The sequence below is a fragment of the Rhipicephalus microplus genome, unplaced genomic scaffold (assembly GCF_043290135.1).
Source record: "Rhipicephalus microplus isolate Deutch F79 unplaced genomic scaffold, USDA_Rmic scaffold_21, whole genome shotgun sequence".
Lineage (NCBI taxonomy): Eukaryota > Metazoa > Arthropoda > Arachnida > Ixodida > Ixodidae > Rhipicephalus > Rhipicephalus microplus.
This window is the reverse complement of record NW_027464594.1, coordinates 9,645,309-9,668,644: the sequence shown is the minus strand read 5'-3', so window position 1 is coordinate 9,668,644 and position 23,336 is coordinate 9,645,309. Positions and strand designations below refer to the sequence as shown.

Sequence of the window (23,336 nt, the reverse complement as noted above, 5' to 3'; positions counted from 1 at the left end):
GGAAGCAGATGAAAGAAAGTCCCAGCCTAAAATGAGTTCGTGGGAGCACAGGGATAGCACAGCGAATTGTATATGATGAAGAATGTCGTCGATTAGCACACGGGCAGTACAGAGAGCGGAAGAGCGAATCATTGTTCCCTGGGCTGTAACCAGTGTTGGTCCATCATAAGGCGTCATGACTTTTCGAAGACGGGTACACAAATCAGCACGAATAATAGAAAACCCAGCCCCAGTGTTTACCAAAGCATTAACGTCCACTCCCCCAACTGTGACTGCAATCATATTGTAAGGGCGTGCTGGAGGAATTGGGGTACTGTGTTGCGATGCAGTTTGTCCTCCAAAAACTGCATCGCTTAGTTTTCCGGACGCCGATCAGAAGCGAGGGAAGCAGGCTGAAGAGGAGAAGAGGAGCGACGGTAGGGCGATGGTGAACGGCGAAGGGTTGATCGATGACTGCTGCGCAGTTCACCGGATGCTGGCGGAGATGGAGACCGACGCGGCGGTGACGAATAACGACGGCCCTAGTACAAGGATCAAAGGTTTGCATCCGCCGTATACGGGCCGCGTCACTGTCCGGTTGTAGGCGCATAGACTTAAGTTCTTCGAGGTGCTGACAGATTGTCGCAACGTCAACAACGGTAGCTGGATTCTGGATTGCAAGGGCATTGAATGCGACGGGTGCAATCACCTTAGGAAGCTGGCGTACCTTGTCTGATTCTGTCCTTGGGGTGTCAACCCGGCGGCAAAGTGAAAGGACATCCTCGATGTACGATGTATACGACTCCCCGATGTGCTGTTTCCGAGTCGCAAGAGCTTTCTTTGCGAGAGCTGAACGAACAGCCGGTGTGCCAAAGACGTGGCGAAGCTGATCTTTGAAGGCTGACCAGTCGGGGATGTCGATGAAGTGGTTGAGGAACCACGTCTTCACGACACCTGTGAGGTAGAGTGACACGTGAGCGAGTTTGTAGGTGTTATCCCACCGGTTAGCAGCGCCGACACGTTCGAAATTGTCCAGCCATTCCTCTAGATCTTCCCCGCGCATACCAGCGAAGGGATGGGGCTCACGCTGGAGGCGGTTAATGACGGGAAAGGCGCGGCACGCGGTGGCGGAGTGGGAACGGCTGCAGCACCGACCTCATCTTGGTGCGACATATTTCCGGACACTTGGCCCAGGCGGCGACCTGAACGTAGCTCCAGGGGGTAGAGTGGTCGAGAGGATGACGGGGGATCTAACAGCACCTCCACCACGTATGAAGTCTTGGTTAGGAAGACTTTTATTACGCCCGAGGAACCGGCAGCCGACAGCTGAGATGAACGAACCAAGATGATTATGCTACGTGACAACGATGAGGATGCATGAGCAACATATTATAATGATGACAATGTACAGATGAAGAGGATTGGTATACTAAATGCCCACAATATATATATGTGACGCTACAAAATGAAGACACGTCGTGGTCCAGGTGCCATGCGTTTATTCTAATGCACGCGCACTTCCTCTTCGTCGGCTTCTCCTAGAATCGCCTCGTTGATGTGTCACACTTCCCCCTCCCCTCGAGAAAGTCTCAGTTCAGAAGGTTCAAAATAACGTAGCAGTTTGCTAACATGAACAATGTCAGAGTTTCTACGTAAGGGTAGCACGGAGCGGTTGATCTCATAGTTCACTGTTGAGACCTTGCGTAGAATGTTGTAGGGTCCTTCCATGACAAACTCAGTTTGCCGTTGTTGGGATGCCATGGTGTCTCGTAAAGAACAAGGTCACCGACTTGGAACTCAATCGGAAGAAATTTTCTATCATAAATGACTTTGTTATTATTGTGGTAGGCGATAGAGTTGGTAACTGCAGTTTTTCGCGCTTCTTCGACAGTTTTTTCTTGTTGTTCCAGTACAGTAGGATAAGATGGAATTCCATACATCAGGAAGGAAGGTGCGTAGCCGGTCACTTCTTGGGGTGTTCTGTTGTATTCGTCAATTACCTCCGGAAGCAGCTTAGTCCAAGACTTCTGTGGTTCGTCATTGATCCTACATTTAAGTCTCGTTACGATACTCGGGTTTGTCCGCTCGTTCATGCCGTTGCATTGTGGATGATGAGATGAGGTAAATATTTGGTGTATATGATTATGTTTCAAGAACTGCTTGAATTTTCCTGCGGTAAATTCTGTTCCACGATCTGAAAGGAGCTTCCGTGGTCTTCCAGAAGAAAAAATTGTTTTTAAGCATGAAATGTAGGTGTCACTGTTCTCACTTTTCTGAGCAAACGCCCATACGTAGCGAGTCGCATGATCAATAACCAAGTGTAAAAACCTTTTTGACGAGCCATATCCAGAAACTCCTCCAATGGTGTCTATTGCAAAGAGGTCGAAGGGCTCTTCAGCTGGAGGCAGTGATTCAAGCGTCCCAAACTTTTTTGTTTTCGTCTTCTTGCATTTCTGGCATGTATCACAATGCCGAATGTAAGTGGAAACATCGGCTACCATATGCGGCCAATAATATTGCGGAGACAGGAGTGATAGCGTCTTCTTCACTCCGACATGCCCAAAATGTTGATGTGCATTCTTCAGAATGGTTGGGCGTAGTTCATGGGGCACGTATATTTTCCGTAGTCCTTTTCTTTTAACGATGATGATGTTATTTTCCAATGAGTGTGTTCATTTTGGACGCTCATTGTTGCATCGCGGAAGGTCGTCGTGTGATAGAAGATTAACTATTGGGGCTCTGGAGAGCCCATCTGCTTCGACATTACTTGCACCCTTTTGATGTGTGATGTTCACATCATACATTGACAGTTTCAAAGACCACCGGAAGAGACGACCTTGAGGATTTTTAACATTCTTCAGCCACTGGAGTGCAGAGTGATGTGTTACAACAGTGAATGGCTTTCCATGAAGGTAGCAATGCCATTTATCAATGGCATCTACAATGGCAAAACATTCTTTTTCTGTAATAGCGAAGTTCACCTCGTGCTTAAGTAGTTTGTGGGAATAGTAAGCAACAGGATATTCTTTGCCTTTGTCATCAGGTTGTTTCAGCACTGCAGCAATGCCTTCGCCAGATGCGTCCCTGTACACAGTACATGGTCTCGAAGAGTCGTATATGCGAAGCACCGGTTCTTCAGTTATCCGCCCCTTCAGTTCATGAAAGGCTTGCTCGCATGCTTCTGTCCACACCCACTTGCTGTTTTTGTGGAGTAGTTTTGTGAGTGGAAGAGCGATATCGCCGAAGTGGGGGATGTACTGACGGTAGGTGCTTACAGTGCCCAGAAAACGCTGGAGATCTTTTTCTCGTTTTGGTGTCGGAAATTTTAGTATGTCAGTCGCATTACTTTGCTTAGGTGTCACTGTTCCTTGTGAAATTCTGTGGCCCAGGTATTCAATGCTGCAGCGTGCAAATTGGCACTTTTTTCGTTTGAGTTTTACGTTCTCGGTTTTGAGAGCTTTCAATAGCGCCTCAAGGTGTCGTATATGATCATTAAATGTCTCTGAGTGTACGACCACACCGTCAAAGTAATTGATAACAATGGTGAGCTGCTGTTTCGCTATTATTGATTTTATGGCTTTTTCAAATGTAGCTGGAGTGTTCTTCAACCCGAACGGCATTACCAACCACTCAAAATGACCATCAGGCGTGACCAATGCAGTTTTCTGAACATCGTCAGGATGCATTTGGGCATGCCAGTATCCCGACATTACGTCCAACGTAGTGAAAAACTCCGCCTTTCGTAAGTGGTCAAGAATACCATCTATACGTAGAATTGGTTGAAAGTCGGGTACCGTTATGAAATTGAGTTTCCGGTAGTCAATACATAGACGAGTGCGTCCTTCACCTTTCTTTTTTGCTAAAACGACAGGTGCGGCGTAGGGCGATAATGAAGGCCTCACAACACCTTGCTTGAAGAGAGCGTTAACTTGTTTGTTGATCTTCACTTTGTCTGCCTGTGAACATCGGTATGGTGCTCGACGAATAGAGACAGCATTGGTAAGTGCGATCCTATGTTTCTCAGTAGTGATGCACCCAATATATGTCTGACATTTCAAAAATATCTCGTTATACTTGCTTAAAAGAGAGTCGAGCGCCACATACTCATGCACTGATAAGTTTTCTGAAGTCAGGGTTCGCATCAGCGGGTCTTGAATGGTTTTCTTTTCATTGTGATGCGGAAGGTTCATATTCTCACGTGATTGTGTCACTGACTTGCTTTCCAGATTTACAGAAAGATTGAAGTATGAAGCGCTGTCTAGGCCAAGAGTTAATTGCGTTCTCATGCCTCGCAGCACATGTGCATGAACTTCCTTTATGACGTTCCCAATTTGTAACTGAATGTTTACGCGACCCAAAGTTCGAATGCTTGATGCAACTTGCTGGACTATGATGCTGGAGTCTCTCATCAACTGAACATTTAGCTGTTTGTACACAACCTCGCTGATACAAGTAATTGTTGCTCCTGTATCGAGAATTGCACACTGGCTTTCCGTTGATGAGAGCACTGAAGTGTATTAATGAAACTCTGGGTCGCCCTCCTCCTTTCCCCGTTCAGTGTCAATAGCGGACACATTGCCGCGGCGCGGACATTCGTTGTGCCAGAGAAACTGTCGTGGGAAAACAGCAGCTGAGCAGTATCTACATTCGTTTTGCGGGGCACGTGGTTGAGGAGTTATTGTTGGTGGCTGCGGTCTGCTGAAGAGACGTGGAGCTCTTGATGCGATACTAGCGTTACGAGTAAAGGAAACTCCTCTCACCCGTTTTAAAGATGTCTCGACCCGTTGAACAGCGGTGAGCCACTCTAATGACGAGTTGAAAGACAGTCCGGCGAGCGCCAGTTCCACATCAGGAGGAATGCCATCAGTCAGTCCGGAAATGATGTGGCACTCTTTCAGGTCAGTCAAGGAACCCAGTCGCTTTTTCTCGTCGTAGTAGTCCTTGATGGCCTGCCCTCTTTTCAGTCGGTAGTGAATGAAGAGACGGAAGGCATCTCCGTCAGTCGTAGCAAAGCGGGCTTGCATGCCACGCTTGATATCGTCCCAAGTTGTCTCGCCGTTGCGTAAAATCTCTGTCAGGTACCACTTAAACGCTTCCCCTTCAATGTATTCGCTGAAGTGACTGACCCGATCGCGGGGAGTCCATGATGCCTCGGCGGCCTTCATGTCGAAAAGAAGAAGCCAGTTGTCGATTGGGACGTCTTCTGGTGTTCCCTTGAACTTCTGTATGTTGAGCGGAGGCTTCGGCTTAGCCATAGCACGTTGATGAGGTTGATCCTGTCGACTTGTGTGACGCTTCAAAATGGAGACACGTCGTGGTCCAGGTGCCATGCGTTTATTCTAATGCACGCGCACTTCCTCTTCGTGGGTTTCTCCTAGAATCGCCTTGTTGATGCGTCACACACACACACACACACACACACACACACACACACACACACACACACACACACACACACACACACACACACACACACACACACACACACACACACACACACACACACACACACACACATATATATATATATTTATATATATATATCATTGCGCTGTAAAATTTCACTGTGCTGTAACATAGCCTTCGTAACAATTTCTTTCTCCCGTAGAAACATAATCAGTGATTACTGCTGTGATGGAAAACTACGCCTTACTTGTTGGTTTCCCCAGCGTGCAGCAAAGAGTGACCACTATCCTTCCAAGATTTATCAGTGGGAGCACTCGCGTCCCCGTTGCCCCTCCCACCGCCCCCTCGGCTGATACGCCTATGCATGTAAGACGCACACGCAAGCCTGCTGCGCAGATGGCAGAAGTAATGCTACAATAAGAAATTGCACCACCGCATACGGGCCCTCTCTGAAAAAATCGAGTGACACAGTACCTACCTCGCCCGCCAACAATCGGGCCAGCCGCGCAGCGGACTCAATGATCAGCTGGGCAACAAGAAAACGTTGCAGTGTTACGCCGTTTACTGGGTCCCGACGACCCCAGAACAGTCGCACGGCACAGACTTAAGCGACTTGCCCACCAACACCCCATATCAGAAGATTTACTAACCGACCTGGCGGGCAAGTAAATCAACCAAGCCCACCAAACAGCGACACCACTGCCACCCTACGAAAGTAAACCAAACCTAACTTTTGATGCCGGCATTATGGAAGCCGAAGTCTATGCAGTCATTCTACACATTCGCACAACTTCGGCAGCAGGTCCAGACGGCGTCTCCAACAAATCAATCCGCAAGCTAGATGCAAGGAATGTGACTGCCCTCACTGAATATTTCAACGACTGCTGGCACGCCGGCAGTATACCAGAATAATGGATGCACGCGAAAGTAGTGTTTATACCGAAGCCCGAAAAAAAGCAGATTTATGAAATATTCGCCCCATCTCGTTAAATGAATGCCTTGGCTAACTATTTCAGCACGTGGTGTTGGCTCGGCTAGAAACACTTGCATAAGAGCAAGACTTCTTCCCTTCAACCATGCTCGGTTTTCGCGCCGACTAATCTACTGAAGTTGCACTAGTACAAATCTACCGCGATTTAAAGACCCTGTACGTGCGGGCACGCGAGCAATGCTGGGCATAGACCTACGAAAGGCGTTCGATAACGTGACAGATCAAGCGGTAGCCCAGCACTTGGCTTCAACAAATCCTGGGAAACGTATTTACAACTACTTGTGCTCTTTCCTACAAGGCCGCCTTGTGGAACTGTCCCTGAATGACAGCAACGCCCCGAAGTGACTTGCCCTATTCGATAAAGGCGCACCACAGTGAGCCGTTCTTTCACCTTCCTCTTCAACCTTGTAATGACCCAGCTCCCACAGTTACTAGACGGCATACCCAACATCCGACACACCCTATACGCAGATGCCACTACCAACCATGACTCTCAGGATCGCCGGATCCGAAATACCAATAGTGCAGCACATGCGCGTTCTCGGCCTTCACAATCACGTACAATCCAGCAGGAGCAATACCATCGCATTAGAGAGGCTTGCGGTCACCGTCACTCACACTGTCCGTCTGTTAGGAAGAATCTCTGCGTGCGAACGCGGCATGAAAGAGAAGGAACTTCTTCAGCTGTTAAACACCTTCGTATTCACAAGAATCACTTACGCCTGGCCGTATTCACGACTCTTCAAGGCTGAAAAAGAAAAAGTAGACAGACTTATTCGCACTGTCCACAAGATAAGCCTTGGGCCTCTCCCGCACCACATCGATCACGCACCTCCGGCTTTGAATTCATAATACAATAGACGAAGTTGTCGAGGCTCACCGAATTGCACAAATTGACTAAATGCGTGGTAGTAAGACTGAAAGATGCATACTCTAACGTATCGCCAATCCCTCGTCACCAAGTGGACAAGACTTGATCTCGCTACCACCCCTCATTAGACAGCGCTTCAATGTGCAGCTGCTGCCGAAGAACATGCTGGCCGGCATTCATGATGGTAGACGATCGGCCCGCGCCAGAAACATTCACGGTGCCTACGATATGAACACTAGGGCGGCTAACATCGACGCGGCAAGATACCCCGCTCTCAAACAGGCCTATGCAAACATTGTGTCGTCGAAACGTACTCCAGTCGATAAAGAGCCTACCACAATGCGCGCCAGCTCCTGCGTAGACTGGACCCCAGCAAGGCCAAAGAACCTGCCACAGCACTCACTGCAATTGCCGTATTTGAAACAACCATTAGTAAGTCCAAATATCCCATCACCCGATTTGCCCTTGGCACCGTTTCCCCAATCACGGAGCGCATCCTCCGTTCTCTGCCCCAAGTGGTACGCAACGGTTCAGGCGACACTGCTTCCAGCAGCACTGACGATGACGATCCCCATTTAATTCAACTCATCTGGGTCTCAGCGCATGCAGGAAACCCGGGTAACAAAGCCACCCACAGACAAGCTCGAGCACTCGCACGCCGAGTGGTGGGCCAGATTTCGTTACGCGATATCGAAGCGACCAAACCACTCATCAGCTTTCATGACATCAAGCAGTAGTACAACCTGTCAAGGTAAACCAGATTACCCCCACACCCGCAACTAAACAAAGCTCAACAACTCACTTGGGCGGCCGCTTCTAACCAACTTTTCTTTATTTATTTATTTATTTATTTTTTTAATACCCTAAGGACCCGGGAGGGCATTACATAGGGGGGGATTAGGAAGATTTTCAACATGTGTAAAATACATTAAATATTCAGAAGCATCATTATATAAAGCTTAAATGGAAAAAAATGAAAAAAAGAGTACACATCACAGTGGTTATAAGGATAATATAAAACATATATATATATAAACTCAGCAGAAGAAAAGGCACGTTAACAAAATACAATAGGCTCCAGGTAACAAGTGTAGGCGCGAATAACACACACAAAATATTCAAGTAATTCACATAAACAACACCACCGCATAACTACATTAATCGATTGGAACTTCTAAGAACAATTTTACCGCTTTCAGAAAGGATGATGATTCTGTTGGAGTGGCTACATCAGCTGGCAAGGAATTCCAGTTGGTTATTGACAGGGTTAAGGGCGAGTTTTGGTATGTTTTTGTTCTCGGGAAGATGGGATTAACTTTGTTAGGGTGATCAACACGGGCCGAAATATGTGATGGCGGGAGGATATGCTTGCGCGCAAACTGGGAGTTGCTGTGGAAGAGCGAGTGAAAATTAGATAGCCTTGCAAGTTTACGGCGCGTGGCAAGGGAGGGCAGATTAAGTGATTTCAGTATGAAACTTACGCTTTCATACGGTGAGCATGATGACGTTATGAAGCGCGCAGCTTTGTTTTGAACTGATTCAACCAGGTAAGTTAAATTTTCAGTGTGAGGGTGCCATATTATTGAAGCATACTCGATGGTCTTATCAGGGAAACGTATGCATACAGTCTGGTTCGATGGTCTTATCAGGGAAACGTATGCATGCAGTCTGGTTTCTTTGTTGGCAAGGTATATACGCCTTTTGAGGATGCCAAGTTTTTTTATTGCTTTAGTAGTGATATGTTCAATGTGAGTGGTCCAGTTTAGATTGGCTGTGAAAAATACGCCAACATATTTAAAGGATTGTACTGAATAAATTCGAATGTCATTTATGGTGTATGACTTATGCCAAGGGATTAGAGCAGAACTAAATTTCAAGTGCTTAGTTTTTCCTATATTAATTTTCATCTGCCACGTGTCGCACCACTCGGCCAGCCTATCGAGGTCCGATTGTAAAATGGTATTATCGGTAGGGCAAGTTATTTCTTTGTAAATAACGCAGTCGTCTGCATATAGCCGAATTTGCGAACTTATGTTACATGCTATGTCATTAATGTAAATTAAGAACAAAAGAGCACCAAGAACCGAGCCTTGGGGAACACCGGATAAAACGCTAGTAGGGTTCGATGTGTAGCTATTTAGCTTTATTTTTCATTTATTTATTTATTTTTAGAATACTGCAGACAAAAAGTCCAAGCAGGGTGAGAATACATGAAACACACTAAATAACAGAATGAAACAAGGTTGCAAAGCGTTTTTTACACAATTTCTTTGCTATAAGACAGAGGGGTTATGGCTTAAAAAAAAGTAACAGTTGAACAACAAGGTGATAATACCATTCAAGGAAGTCATGGAAGAAGAGTATTTACGCAAATTGTCAAGGGCGTTGAGGAAATGCTTCGGTTAGTTTATTCCAATCACAGATTGGAATACACAATTAACAGATTGGGAATCACAATTTACAGATTGGGATCACAATTTACAGATTGGGAGCGGTTAATAAAAAATTTCAGTATCCGTGTTGTATTGTTTTCAAGCTTCAGATTGCGAATTTTTAGTTTTAAACGTTTGTAGGGGACTCTATCAAATGCCTTTAAGAAATCAATAAATATGGCATCGACATGACGGGAAGAGTCATTCCCTTCCTCGTACATATACAGACACATATACCCAGCCTTATTCACATCTACGTGCACCTTTTGCAAGACACAGACCGCAACTTTAGAACACATCATCTGGGGATGTGGCAAGGACCCTCCCCCACCAAACCTCTTAGGACAGTCACCTTCAAGTGAGGCCTGGTAGAGAATCTTCACGACCACAAGCCTGGACATTTAGCTCCGGGCCATCAAACGCGCTGAAGAGGTGTCGACCAGGCATGGCTAGCCCTCGCCTCTTAGGAAACTGTCAGCTGCCTTAATAAAGTTGTTTACTACTACTCTCTAAATTCATAGATACTTACACCACAAGCTCAATTAGTCGCACGATATCGCCCTTCAGCATCGGCAGTGGCACCGTCCACACCCCGACTGCGCATGCTCGCGTCTCATAACAGCTCAGGAGAACACAAGCCAGAGAAGCCAACGAGTACATCGAGGCATTCAAGAACCACAAAACGGTCACTCCCCTCCCGCTCTTTCGCCATGCAAGGCCCACGCAGGGAGCGTCTGCTAACAAGAGAAAGAAAAAAAAATGGCAGCATATCCAAGGAGTGAATGATGGAGAGTGGAGCGAAGCATTCGTCCGTCCATTCGTTCTTGCTTCCATACATCCATGCGTCCGTCTGTGTGACCGTCCATGCGTCCATCCGCCCGTTCGTGCGTGCGTCTGTTCGTGCGTCCGTCCCTGCATTTGTCCATGCATCCGCCCCTGCATCCCTTCATGCGTCCATCCATGCTTCTGTTTGTGTGTCCGTTCTTCCATCTATTCAACACACCAAGTACCACCATATCTCGCACCTTTTCATCATACATTCCCCATTAGAGTTACTGTACCTTTAGGTAGCAGAGTGACGCCACTGTTTTCTAGGCGCCGCTTAATCCGCCTACAGGAGTTCAGCGCCCCTATTTGCCGAGCGCCATCACGTGGTCATAGGTTGTTCATTTGCACTGTGGAGAAGCCAACGCTACGCAGATTCCGGGCAGATCAAGCGGGGTTGACAACGGCTGTTGTCATTTTCGCCGCGCTCCTCCGATAATGTAGCCATGCTGCCTGTTGGTCACGAAAAATGTGGCAGCGAATGCATTTTGTGTTGAATCGTACTACGTAGAGCTCATGCGATTATACGCGGGTGCAGCGGGTGTTGCTCTAGAAAGATTAGTGTTCCACCGGAAGGAATAAGCGCTTGGCCATTGTCGTCGGCAGGATTTTTATTTTGGGGTGCAAACCGTCGTTGCATTGCAGCTCAGGGAGAGCGAGAGCACTGGTCTAGCTTGGGTGAAGGCAAGTGCTGTTGTGGCTTGAGGAGGCCTTTCCACTTCTCTGCTGACGCCCATGCGCTCGGATCTTTTTTTAAATCTTTCCACCGCATTGGAAACCTCGCTCTAATTGTATTAACCGCAGATGCAGTAGCCAATACGTTATACATGCAGAGTTGGGCAGCGTGTGTCAGCTGCGTACGTCCAAATTATTCTCGCGGTTAAAACGCTAAAAATAAAGGAAAGATTTAAACTAGAACTATTTGATTCGGCAAGGTGTTGCTGCTGGTGCGTGAATAGAATGCAGCATTGAAACCTTAAGCGAAAAGAATGTTGAACACGAGAGGGTTGTTGAACGGCTATTCACATGAATTGGCTTGAGCCGCGACTGTAATACGAGCGTAATACGAGATGCGCGCTTAACGCGGGCGTCGTACGGCCACTCTCGATCGCTATCCAGCTCCATTCAGTTGGAGACTACAAAGCTTTAGCGGGTTAACTCACACAAGTAACCAATAAGCCCAACGCGATGAAAATATTCTATCCATGGCTCGATAGCGATGAAGACTGAAATATAATTTCATATATGTAAATAGGAAAAACACTTCAAAAGAAACCGAAGCTAATGTGTGGCCTCCTAAAACTATACTTATGCACCACTAGTTAAATGAACATACGCACGTGCTTTCATTATTACTTACCAAAATGGTAAAAATAAATTAAATCAAGGCTTGGAGGCGTGACCAGAACAACTGAGTTTGTCTCGTACTTTAATAAAAAATGGAAAGAAAAGAAAGCAAAAAAATAGAGCAACGCTATAAGCGCGAGCGCTGCTCCGGCGCGGGTGGTGAGTGGCTTTTCCGCAAGACATTTGAACCCAAAATGGCGTACTCTGGCGCAACTGTGCTACCTAAAGGCAGCATATACAGTGACTCTGTTCTCCATATAGAAGCACCGCCATCCAGCAGACAATGCAAGGACTGATTGATTGATATGTGGGGTTTAACGTCCCAAAACCACTATATGATTATGAGAGACGCCGTAGTGGAGGGCACCGGAGATTTAGACCACCTGGGGTTCTTTAACGTGCACCCAAATCTCAGCACACGGGCCTACAACATTTCCGCCTCCATCGGAAATGCAGCCGCCACAGCCGGGATTCGAAACCGCGCCCTGCGGGTCAGCAGCCGAGTACCTTAGCCACTAGACCACCGCGGCGGGGCACAATGCAAGGACTAAACGAGAGGTGGCACAAGCACACTTTCTTACAGTTTGCGCTTCGGGTATACTACCCACCTTTAACCACCTCAAGTTCATAGTATATACTAGTTCACTCTATTCATGGCACTGCGGCCCAACGCTCACTAAACCTTTCTAAAAACAAAGAGGTTACGCCCAGCGAGTATAACGTAGCAACCTTTTCCTGTCAGATAGTGCTCAATGTACATGACGATGGCTGCTAATGGGAAATGAGAGACACTGGAGAATTCGGCTTTTACTCATTTTCTTACGGCTTTTGCTTCGTATCTACTTCCCACCTTTAACCACCTCAAGTTCATTCATGGTATGTACTAGTTCATTGTATTCATGGCACTGCGGCTCAACGCTCGCTAAACCTTTCTAAAACTAAGGACATTACGCCCATTACGCCCAGGGTAGCCACCCTTTCTTGTCAGATAGTGCTAAATGTACATGCCAATGGCTGCTAATGAGGATTGTAGCGTGTCCGTTAACTAAAAGTCGAATGTTCCTGCCTCTCATTCCCCATTAGCAGCCATTGGCATGTACATTGAGCATTATTTTTCATTGTTCAACAACGTACAGAAGAAATGTCTCACTAGCACCACCTTGGAGGTCAAAATGTTATACTTGTTACACACTACAACGGCTACGAGGGACGAAAGAGAGTTGTTATAAGAAGCATCGCCAATAAATAAAAAAAAAAAAACGCCTGCTCGCGCTGCGCAACCTTTCACAGGCCACCCCGTACATGTAGGCACTGGATCGCGCGTTCAAGGGTCACTCAAGAGCACCTTTACTTGCCTTTGGCTTGAAGTAGAAGGCAACACTTCTCCTTCATTCAATAAATAAGAATAATAAAACACGAAACAATTAAGCATTCCCAAAACATAGCCAATTACGTAACATTCATGCAAGACCCTCAACACTCGGTGACGCATTTATTCGAGTTTCCACAGTGGGAAGATGAAGGCTGCCATTTTTTTAGGGGCAAAACTCCTTATGGTTCAGGCTAGTCGATGTCTCCGGCGTAGCCAGCATAGCATATCCACAAACACATGAACAGATAGACAGAGAGAGAGACAGATGGACGGACGGATGGATGGTCAAATGGATGGATGGTTGGACGGATGGATGGACGCTTCTCCCTCTCATCATATATGTTCAGTCTTGTGATATGCTGTGATTTTTGTTCATGTTTTTTCGAGGTCCTAGCTCTTAGAAGAATACGTACTAGAAGACTCTAGGCTCTAGAAAACGCTTACTAGACGACTCTACTAGAAGATTCCCGACCTGAATGGGTTTTAAAAACTATGGACCATATTCCCGAAGGGAAGGAGGACGAGATGCGAAGCAGCAGTGGTGCGTACGGTGTTGACCCGGTTGAAACGGCCGTTGAAAGGGGTGCTGGAAAAACGGTTTAAAGCGAAACTCGGTGTAGCGTTTACTCGAGGAAACATTTCTTTGACACGAGAAGACACGGGAGGTGGGCTGCGTTGAAGACGCTTGTGATCGGCTTCCTTGTCTCGCGTCTCGTCGGTGTTATGCGCGAGCCGTCTGAATTCTCGAACGCGATCGGTGTTCTTCACCAATTTTTAGGTGGCTTCGTCTTGACTCACTCCTCGTTGGTGTCACTGGTCTACCACAACCGACGCTTGCGTTCGGCTCCCTTGATACGCACCTCGTCGACGAACCTCGACAATACGCACCTCGTCGTCGATCTCGTTGCCAATGGTGATGACGTCACCATTCGCAAACGAGATCGGCTTCGCTAACCCTGGCAACGCCGTCGACAGCTGGGAAAGGTAAGCGCACACTAGTGAGAAGCATACCGCGACGGCGTCGCTCGTGTCGGCGCGATCGCACGGCAAAAGCAGCGGGGCGCTGTCCACATTGCCGGTGCCGCGAGATTCCCGAGTCGCACACCCACCGGCTCGGGGCTTCTCACCGAAAGATGCAGAGAGGTGGCGCGGGTGAGATGATGCGAGGAATGGGCTCGAGCGTTGCGAGCTGTGGATAGGGTGAATAGAGACAGAGCTGATACGCGGCAAGCACGCGGCAGGCGAGGGAGAGAGCGTCACCACGCACTGCTAGGAGGGCGTGAGCTACTTGGCACCGCTCCAACACCTGCGGCGACGGAAGCGGTGTCGACGGAGGGAGAGTGTTACACACAGGCTAGTCAAAGAGCTTTTTTTTGCATCTAAAACGACGTGATCAACAAATCTTTGTTTTTGTCCACTTCGCGCGGTAAAAGGTTTGTGAATTAAAGAGCGCAAATCCACCATACGCACTCCTCAGCCTTGATGACGTCGGCGCGTAGTATCTCCTTGAGCTGCGTGGCATCGAGCTCGTAGAAGCTTTCCGTCTTGGATATTTGGTCGAAGTTGTGGGTGATGTAGCGGAACAGCTGCTTCTCTTCATTCGGCATGTTGAGGCGCTTCGCAGCGATCCAGGCGGGCAGGCTTCGCTCCATGGGCTCTTTCTCGAACACTTTCTGCGCATTACAAAATGTAACAGGCATTTCTCAAGTCTGAAGCGTTTATCTATCTATCTATCTATCTATCTATCTATCTATCTATCTATCTATCTATCTATCTATCTATCTATCTATCTATCTATCTATCTATCTATCTATCTATCTATCTATCTATCTATCTATCTATCTATCTATCTATCTATCTATCTATCTATCTATCTATCTATCTATCTATCTACCTACCTACCTACCTACCTACCTACCTACCTACCTACCTACCTACCTACCTACCTACCTACCTACCTACCTACCTACCTACCTACCTACCTACCTACCTACCTACCTACCTACCTACCTACCTACCTACCTACCTACCTACCTACCTACCTACCTACCTACCTACCTACCTACCTACCTACCTACCTACCTACCTACCTACCTACCTACCTACCTACCTATCTATCTATCTATCTATCTATCTATCTATCTATCTATCTATCTATCTATCTATCTATCTATCTATCTATCTATCTATCTATCTATCTATCTATCTATTTATCTATCTATCTATCTATCTATCTATCTATCTATCGTCATTTACGACCTGAGTATTTTATAAAATATAAGTAGTTGCGGCTGAAGACTAACGGTCACATTTGGCAACATGGCAATAGGTATCACTAAACGGGAGTACGCTGCCTCCAAACAGTCAACAAATGAGTCTATCAGTAACAACGCTGCCTCGCCATCACTGCTGTGTGCAACGTTAACAATATGCCCCGGAGCTGAATAGGAGCCAATGGGCACCACAAAGCATTTGGCTCTACTTTGCCCGCTACCGAATTAAGAAGTCAGAGGGAAGAAGAAAAAAACAGAGTTGAGCAGTGGGATATTACGGCTACAACAATGCGTCAACGAATACACAGAGAAGCTCAACAAACTGACCACAGGCCGAATTTTTCATGCCTGTCATTTTGGTTCAAGTTAAAAATCGGCATTGCACTTCGGACTTTAACAGTGCCCGTTCAAACCATAGGCAATGATCGCATAAATCTCACCGCATATGGAGTTGTTTTTGTTTATTCCACTATGATTTCATTGTTTAAGTTCTGAAACGGTGAAATCACCTGCCAAAGTTCCTCATTTTTTAACACTTCGTTTTTCTCGGTGGCAACACATGTAATTCTTTGTGAATGGAACGGATGATGACCTATATCCTTGAAAGTGAGTCTTGTGAGATTTTGTGCTTTTTGTGCATGAACTCCAGGCTTGCGCAAAATGTGCTACGCCACTATAGACAGTAGCAAGCATCGGGGAACATTGGGCACCCATGCTTTTATTATTAGCTCCTGGCGAAGCTTTCTTATCGACTTTCAGTTAATCAAAAAGCAACTCTCAGTCAGGGAAACGCCATTGTGACAAAATGATCTTCTGCAGATTACTGACATCAGCTATCTGGTATCAGCCTTGGAGACGACGCACGAGCACCCCGACCAAGAAATCGTAAACGACACACGCCTTTGAAATGACCCAGGTGTCTAGGACAACAAGTGCTTCGCGATTGTCGTTTCCAAGTTCCCATTACATAATAAATAATGCGAATACAGCCAAAACCGAGCCGTATAGCCACTTCGAATGCAGCCGCGGCGTTCTTTTGCGCGAGAGGCGACTCAGCGGCATTTCTACTCCAGTTTCGGCGCCCCGCGGCGAAACGCCGCACTAGCACCAAAGGCCGCTTGCGAATAGAAAGGGCGAGGACGACATTTGGCACGAGACGTGATAATCATGATTATTATAATTGTAATGCATGCGCAGTGGGGTGTAGATGACACCACCAACGCTGGATTTGCGAGTAGTACGACTATAAAACGTTCCTCATTTAAAACATCTAGCACAAGATTAGCAGTTGGTAATACTGATAGTATGCAAGACAAAAATTAGCAGCCTCAGGCAAGAGCAGTTGAAATACAAGATTTAATTATGAGAATACAATGAAATAAAAAGCAAAATGCGAAATGCTGTATAAAAAGCAATACAACGCTGTCAAATACAGTATAGAAATATTATAAAATAAAAAGCAACGAAAAGGACATTCAAGTAAGAATGGGAAAAAATGGCAGATCCCACGTACAGTGGGATTCGATTATATGCGAAGCAGGAATGAAGAAGGTTGATAGGTCACTTTGAAATCAGAAAACCTTCATGAGTAGCACGTAAATTATGCCGTACATGACTTGCATGTCTTGATTATGATTTCTGGACGTGTAATTTACCGTCGTCGTCAATTCACGTCATGGGATACCAAATTTGGTATAAGCGGAGCTAGCGAAAGGACCACAAGGGTGCTATGAGCGTAGCATTAGGCAAGTTTTACATGACACCAACGTTGCATGATACGCGCATGTCATGATTATCATGGTCAGACATGTCATTTACCTTCGTCCTCTATTCACATTACGTACATCACACCAAACTTCGTATATGTGGAGCTAGCGAAACGGCCGTGAATGCATCATGAGTGTGGTACTTTGTAATGTTCTTACATAACACGCAGGTCATTATTATCATGTTTGCACCAGTCATATAGCTTCGTCATTCATTGACTTCACGTAACACCAGATTTGGTATATGGGAAGCTAGCGAAAGGACCGGGAGTGCACTATGAGCGTAGCATGCAGGCATTTTTTAAATGACACGCATGTCATGATTAGCATGTTTGGATGTGTCATTTACCTTCGTCATTCGTTTGGGCTACGTAATACCAAATTCGATATTCATGAAACTAGCGATACGGCCGCGAGAGCATCAAGAACGTGTCTTCTAGTCAGTTCCTATATGACACGGATCTCATGATTATCATGTTTGCATCAGTCATATACCTTCGTCATCCCTTCACGTCCCGTAATACTAAGTTTGGTATATGTGAAGCTAGCGAAACGACCGCGAGTGCACCATGAGCATGGGGTGTAGTCATGATATATGACTTACATGACATACTGTCATGATTTCCACGTTAGGGTCTATTTATGTTCACAATGCAGTCATGTCATACCATACCAGTTTTGCAATATGTCATGTGAACGAAACCATCGAAAGAGCAGCAAAAGCAAGAAATATAAGTAATGTCATTCATGACATGCATGTAAGGATTTTCATGTTATGACTAGCCATGTATGCTAGTCATGCAGTTGTGTTATATCATACCAATTTTTGTACAGTACCATTATCGAAGCACCAAGGAGAACTATATTGTCACGTAAAAGTGAGGGTAGCCCGAAGACAGGAGACCGGGAGGTTAGTAGAAATAGAAGGAAATCCGTTTATTTGGCGGACTTGCGCCCACTAAAGGAACAACAGACACACCGGCTTAGCGGGAGGCGAACAGCGCGCTCGACTGCCGTCGGGTAACAGAAAATGTCCCACTGGAACGCAAGGCGCGTTCGACGGCCGTCGGGTAACAGAAATGCCCCACTGGAACGCAAGGCGCGTTCGACGGCTCTCGGGTAACAGAAATGTCTCACTGAACGCAAGGTGCGTTCACCATCCGAGATACAGTCGCTGTAGCGTCTGGCACTATCTTGTTATCAACGAATGATCGACGTGCGGGCCATGATCTTCGCAGATGAGTCGCGGTATCGGCATGCGCAACACTATCCGCAATACACCTCGCGGCATTGCTCCCCTCCTCAACGTAAGCATTGACCCGATGCTTTGTTTAAAATAAAACCAAAACAAAAGGACAGCCTGTGTGGAAGTAAATGGCAAACAAGCACGAATCACGCACACATAAAGAAAACAGATGCAAACAGGGAGCCTCCTTTAGCGCGCATGATAGGGCTTCAAACGGGCGACGTGTACCACTTCTTGTCGTGCGTGGTGTCATTGGGATGAGCTAGTCCCATCAGGGACTACTTCATAGTCCACTTCACCCACTTGACGGATGACTTTGTATGGGCCGAAATAACGGCGCATGAGTTTTTCGCTTAATCCTCGGCGGCGAACGGGCGTCCAAACCCAGGCTTTGTCACCTGGCTTGTATGTTAAATCGCGTCTCCGTAGGTTGTAGCGTCTTGCGTCGTTTCGCTGTTGGTCTTTTATGCGAAGACGAGCAAGCTGCCGGGCTTCTTCTGCGCGCTGAAGGTAGACGGCAACGTCTAGGTTGTTTTCATTGGTGACATTAGGCAGCATGGCGTCCAGGGTAGTAACGGCATCCCTCACATGGACGAGATTAAATGGTGTCATTTTAGTGGTCTCCTGCACTGCGGTGTTGTAGGCGAAGACCACGTAAGGCAGAATCAAGTCCCAGGTCTTGTGTTCTGTGTCCACGTACATAGCGAGCATATCGGCAATGGTCTTGTTCAAGCGTTCCGTGAGACCATTTGTCTGCGGATGGTACGCAGTTGTTCTTCGGTGCTCTGTATGACTGTAATGTAAAATTGCCTGAGCAAGATCAGCCGTAAACGCTGTTCCCCTGTCTGTTATTAGTACCTCAGGTGCGCCATGATGGAGGACAATTGATTCGACAAAAAATTTGGCAACTTCTATGGCTGTGCCGTTCGGGAGGGCCTTAGCTTCAGCGTATCGGGTAAGGTAATCAGTGGCCACTATGATCCACTTGTTACCGGATGTTGACGTGGGGAATGGTCCAAGCAGGTTCATACCAATCTGTTGGAATGGTCTCGATGGGGGTTCAATTGGCTTGAGAAATCCAGCTGGTTTTGTTGGAGGTCTCTTCCGGCGCTGACATTCGCGGCAACTCTTGACGTACCGCGCAACATCTGAGGAGAGGTGGGGCCAGTAGTATCGTTCTTGAATTCTGTGGAGTGTGCGTGTAAAACCGAGGTGGCCTGCAGTGGGTTCGTCATGTAACGCTTGTAAAATTTCTTCTCTGAGGCTGCTTGGGACGACAAGAAGGTAAGCTGCCTTATTCGGTGCGAAGTTCTTTTCAACTACCACCCCGTTTTGCACACAAAAGGAGGATATCCCACGCTTGAACAGTGCAGGTGGTATGGAGGCCTTTCCTTCGATGTAGTTGATCAATTGTTGTAGGATTGGGTCTGAGCGCTGCTGTAATGCAAAGGTGCTGCTGCTGCTAGGCCCAAGGAAGGCATCGTCGTCTTCATGGCTTGGTGTTGCGCCGACAGGGGCTCTTGAGAGGCAGTCTGCGTCGGAGTGCTTACGACCAGATGTGTAGACTACCTTCACGTCAAACTCTTGAAGCCGTAGGCTTCATCGAGCGAGGCGGCCAGAAGGGTCTTTCAAACTGGCCAACCAGCACAACGAATGATGGTCCGTTACGACCTTGAAGGGTCTACCATATAAGTATGGGCGGAATTTCGAGGTGGCCCATACTATCGCAAGACACTCCTTCTCAGACGTGGAATAGTTCACTTCCGCTTTCGACAGTGAGCGGCTTGCATACGCGATGACGCGCTCGCAGCCCTTCTGCTTCTGAACGAGAACGGCACCTAAGCCGATGCTGCTGGCGTCTGTATGTATCTCAGTTTCGGCATTTTCATCAAAGTGACCCAGCACAGGCGGCGACTGTAAACGTTGTTGAAGTTCTTTGAATGCCTCACGTTGCTCAGCTTTCCATTCGAAAAGGGCGTCCGACTTGGTGAGCTGTGTCAAAGGGGCAGCAATGTGTGAGAAGTTCTTGACGAAGCGTCGGTAATAGGCGCACAGTCCTAAAAATTGGCGCACTGCTCTCTTATCTTGCGGCTGAGGAAACTGTGCGGTAGCGGCTGTTTTCTTGGGATCTGGTCTTACGCCATCTTTGCTTATAGCATGGCCAAGGAACTGTAGTTCTTCATAGGCAAAATGGCATTTTTCTTGCTTCAGTGTCAGTCCTGATGACTTAATTGCGTCCAGTACCGTCCGGAGCCTTTTCAAATGGTCGCTGAAGTTGGAGGCGAAGACGACCACATCGTCCAGGTATACGAGACATATTTGCCACTTGAGACCTGCCAGTACTGTGTCCATTAGACGCTGGAAGGTTGCTGGAGCAGAACAAAGTCAAAATGGCATCACTTTGAATTCATACAATCCATGCGGCGTGATGAAGGCGGTCTTTTCTCGGTCTTTTTCATCAACCTGAATTTGCCAATACCCTGTCTTCAGATCAATGGACGAGAAGTACCTTGCGTCACTAAGACGATCTAGGGTATCGTCGATCCTTGGTAAAGGGTACACGTCCTTCTTGGTTACACTATTCAACCGTCGGTAATCGACGCCAAACCGAAGACTTCCGTCTTTCTTTTTGACAAGGACGACTGGTGCCGCCCATGGTCTTTTCGATGGCTGAATTGCATCGTCGTGTAACAATTCCTCAACTTGCTCTCGGATGGCCTGACGTTCACGTGCCGACACACGTTAAGGGCTTTGATGGAGAGGGCGCATGTCTTTTTGTGTTATGATTCAATGCTTTGCCAGAGAAGTGTGTCGGACCCGTGAAGAAGTGGTGAAACAGTCGTCATAACGTCGAAGGAGGTTCTGGAGCAGTTGCTGCTTGCATTGAGGCAAGGAAGGGTTAATGTCGAATGACAGCTGCGAGTTGTGGGTCTGTGGAGTGATGGTCGCTGGATTCGAGAGCGCGAGGGTGTCACTGACTTCCGCGATTTCATCGAGAAAAGCAATGGTCGTGCCTTTGGCCAGGTGATGGTGTTCTTGGCTGAAATTTGTTAGCAGCACTGGGCCCTGTCCATTCCGGAAGTCCGCAATGCCTCTTGCGATTGCGATATCACGGCCAAGCAAAAGCTGTATGTTACCTTCGACGACGCCATGAGCGTTTTCGGCAGTACCAGTGATTACGGGGATTAGGGTCGTTGATCGGGGTGGGACGCTCACGTCATTCTCGAGCACACGGAGGGCTGCGCGATGATGTGGTGCCGAGTATGAATTTATGGCTTCATCCGAGGAAAGTTTGATGGATCTGGACGCCAGGTCGGTTTGATAACCGCGTGATGTTGAGTCAAGAAGTCCATGCCGAGAATGACGTCACGGGAGCACTGTGGGAGCACCAAGAAAGTGGCAAGGTATGTGTGACCATCGAATGTCACCCTTGCAGTACATCGCCCCGATGGGGTGAGGAGGTGGCCTCCCGTTGTTCGGATCTGCGGGCCGTCCCAAGCCGTCTTAACTTTCTTCGGTTGTGCTGTCAATGGCCCGCTGATGACCGAGTAGTCAGCTCCTGTGTCAATCAAGGCAGATAACGGGTGGCCGTCGATAGATACCCCGCACATCCACCAGATGTCACGTAAGAGTGAGGGTAGCCCAAAGACAGGAGACTGGGAGGTTAGTAGAAATAGAAGGAGATCCGTTTATTTGGCGGACTTGCGCCCACTAAAGGAACAACAGACACACCGGCTTAGCGGGAGGCGAACAGCGTGCTCGACTGCCGTCGGGTAACAGAAAATGTCCCACTAGAACGCAAGGCGCGTTCGACGGCCGTCGGGTAACAGAAATGCCCCACTGGAACGCAAGGCGCGTTCGACGGCCGTCGGGTAACAGAAATGTCCCACTGAACGCAAGGCGCGTTCACCATCCGAGATACAGTCGCCGTAGCGTCTGGCACTATCTCGTTATCAACGAATGGTCGACGTGCGGGCCATGATCTTCGCAGATGAGTAGCGGTATCGGCATGCGCAACACTATCCGCAATACACCTCGCGGCAATATGTCCTGGCGGCTAGATAGAATGCTAGATAGATAAATGCGCTCAATGTCGACAAAGTTCGCTAAGAAATGCTTCGCATTTAAAATGAAAACGACTTATACAGCAACAAATAAACGCAAATAAAGGTAGTGCAGGCAAGTGAAAATAAATCATATAGATCTTTCAGTCGCTATATATATTGTTTTAAGCACTAAAATACAGGGCATAGGAAAGGCTAATTAAGGTATTGGTGGCACTACGCGTCCACCCGATTAGAAGTGGGTGCTCTTGACATCTCTCTATCCGATTATGAATCCACGCAGAGGACATGTTGAAAGGTATAGCGCTCGCTACGATTCTTAGTTGAAAGCACAGAACCAGAAAGCCCGGGAAATAAATTAGCTACTACAAGACATGTGCTATCACTGCCTGTTTTCGCTTGTAGATATATTAACCAAAGCTTCTTGTGTTTTTCCTTTGTCCTAATAACAAACTCGAATGGTGATGCAGATTTTTGCACCGTAAATCAATGTGTCTCCGCTATAAAAAATTGTTGAACGAATTTCGGGGACTTTATTTGCAAATAAAACATTGTAATAATGTTTATGAAGCAGCACCACGAGCTTACTTCACGAAAGTTCTCTTTGGTAAGTACATTATTCCATTTGTCGGCCAGCAAAACTAGTTATTTGTCCCGTGTCATGATTGGCTGACTTTTAGAGCGTGGTGTACTCGTGTATTCTTACCCTGCCGTTTCTTTGCTTTTCACTTACATGAACGTGGGTGTCGCTAAAGCTTTGTGGA

At 47.1% G+C, this 23,336-nt stretch overlaps 1 protein-coding gene across 1 annotated transcript in view; it reads right to left on the bottom strand.

Annotated features, from left to right (window-relative positions):
• LOC142785338 (uncharacterized) overlaps nucleotides 1-23,336 on the bottom strand; it is a 106,645-nt gene that overhangs the window by 66,204 nt on the left and 17,105 nt on the right. Inside the window, exon 4 of the mRNA XM_075883819.1 lies at nucleotides 14,694-14,896. Within this exon, the coding sequence (XP_075739934.1) occupies nucleotides 14,694-14,896 (203 nt within the window). The remainder of the gene's footprint in view (nucleotides 1-14,693; nucleotides 14,897-23,336) is intronic.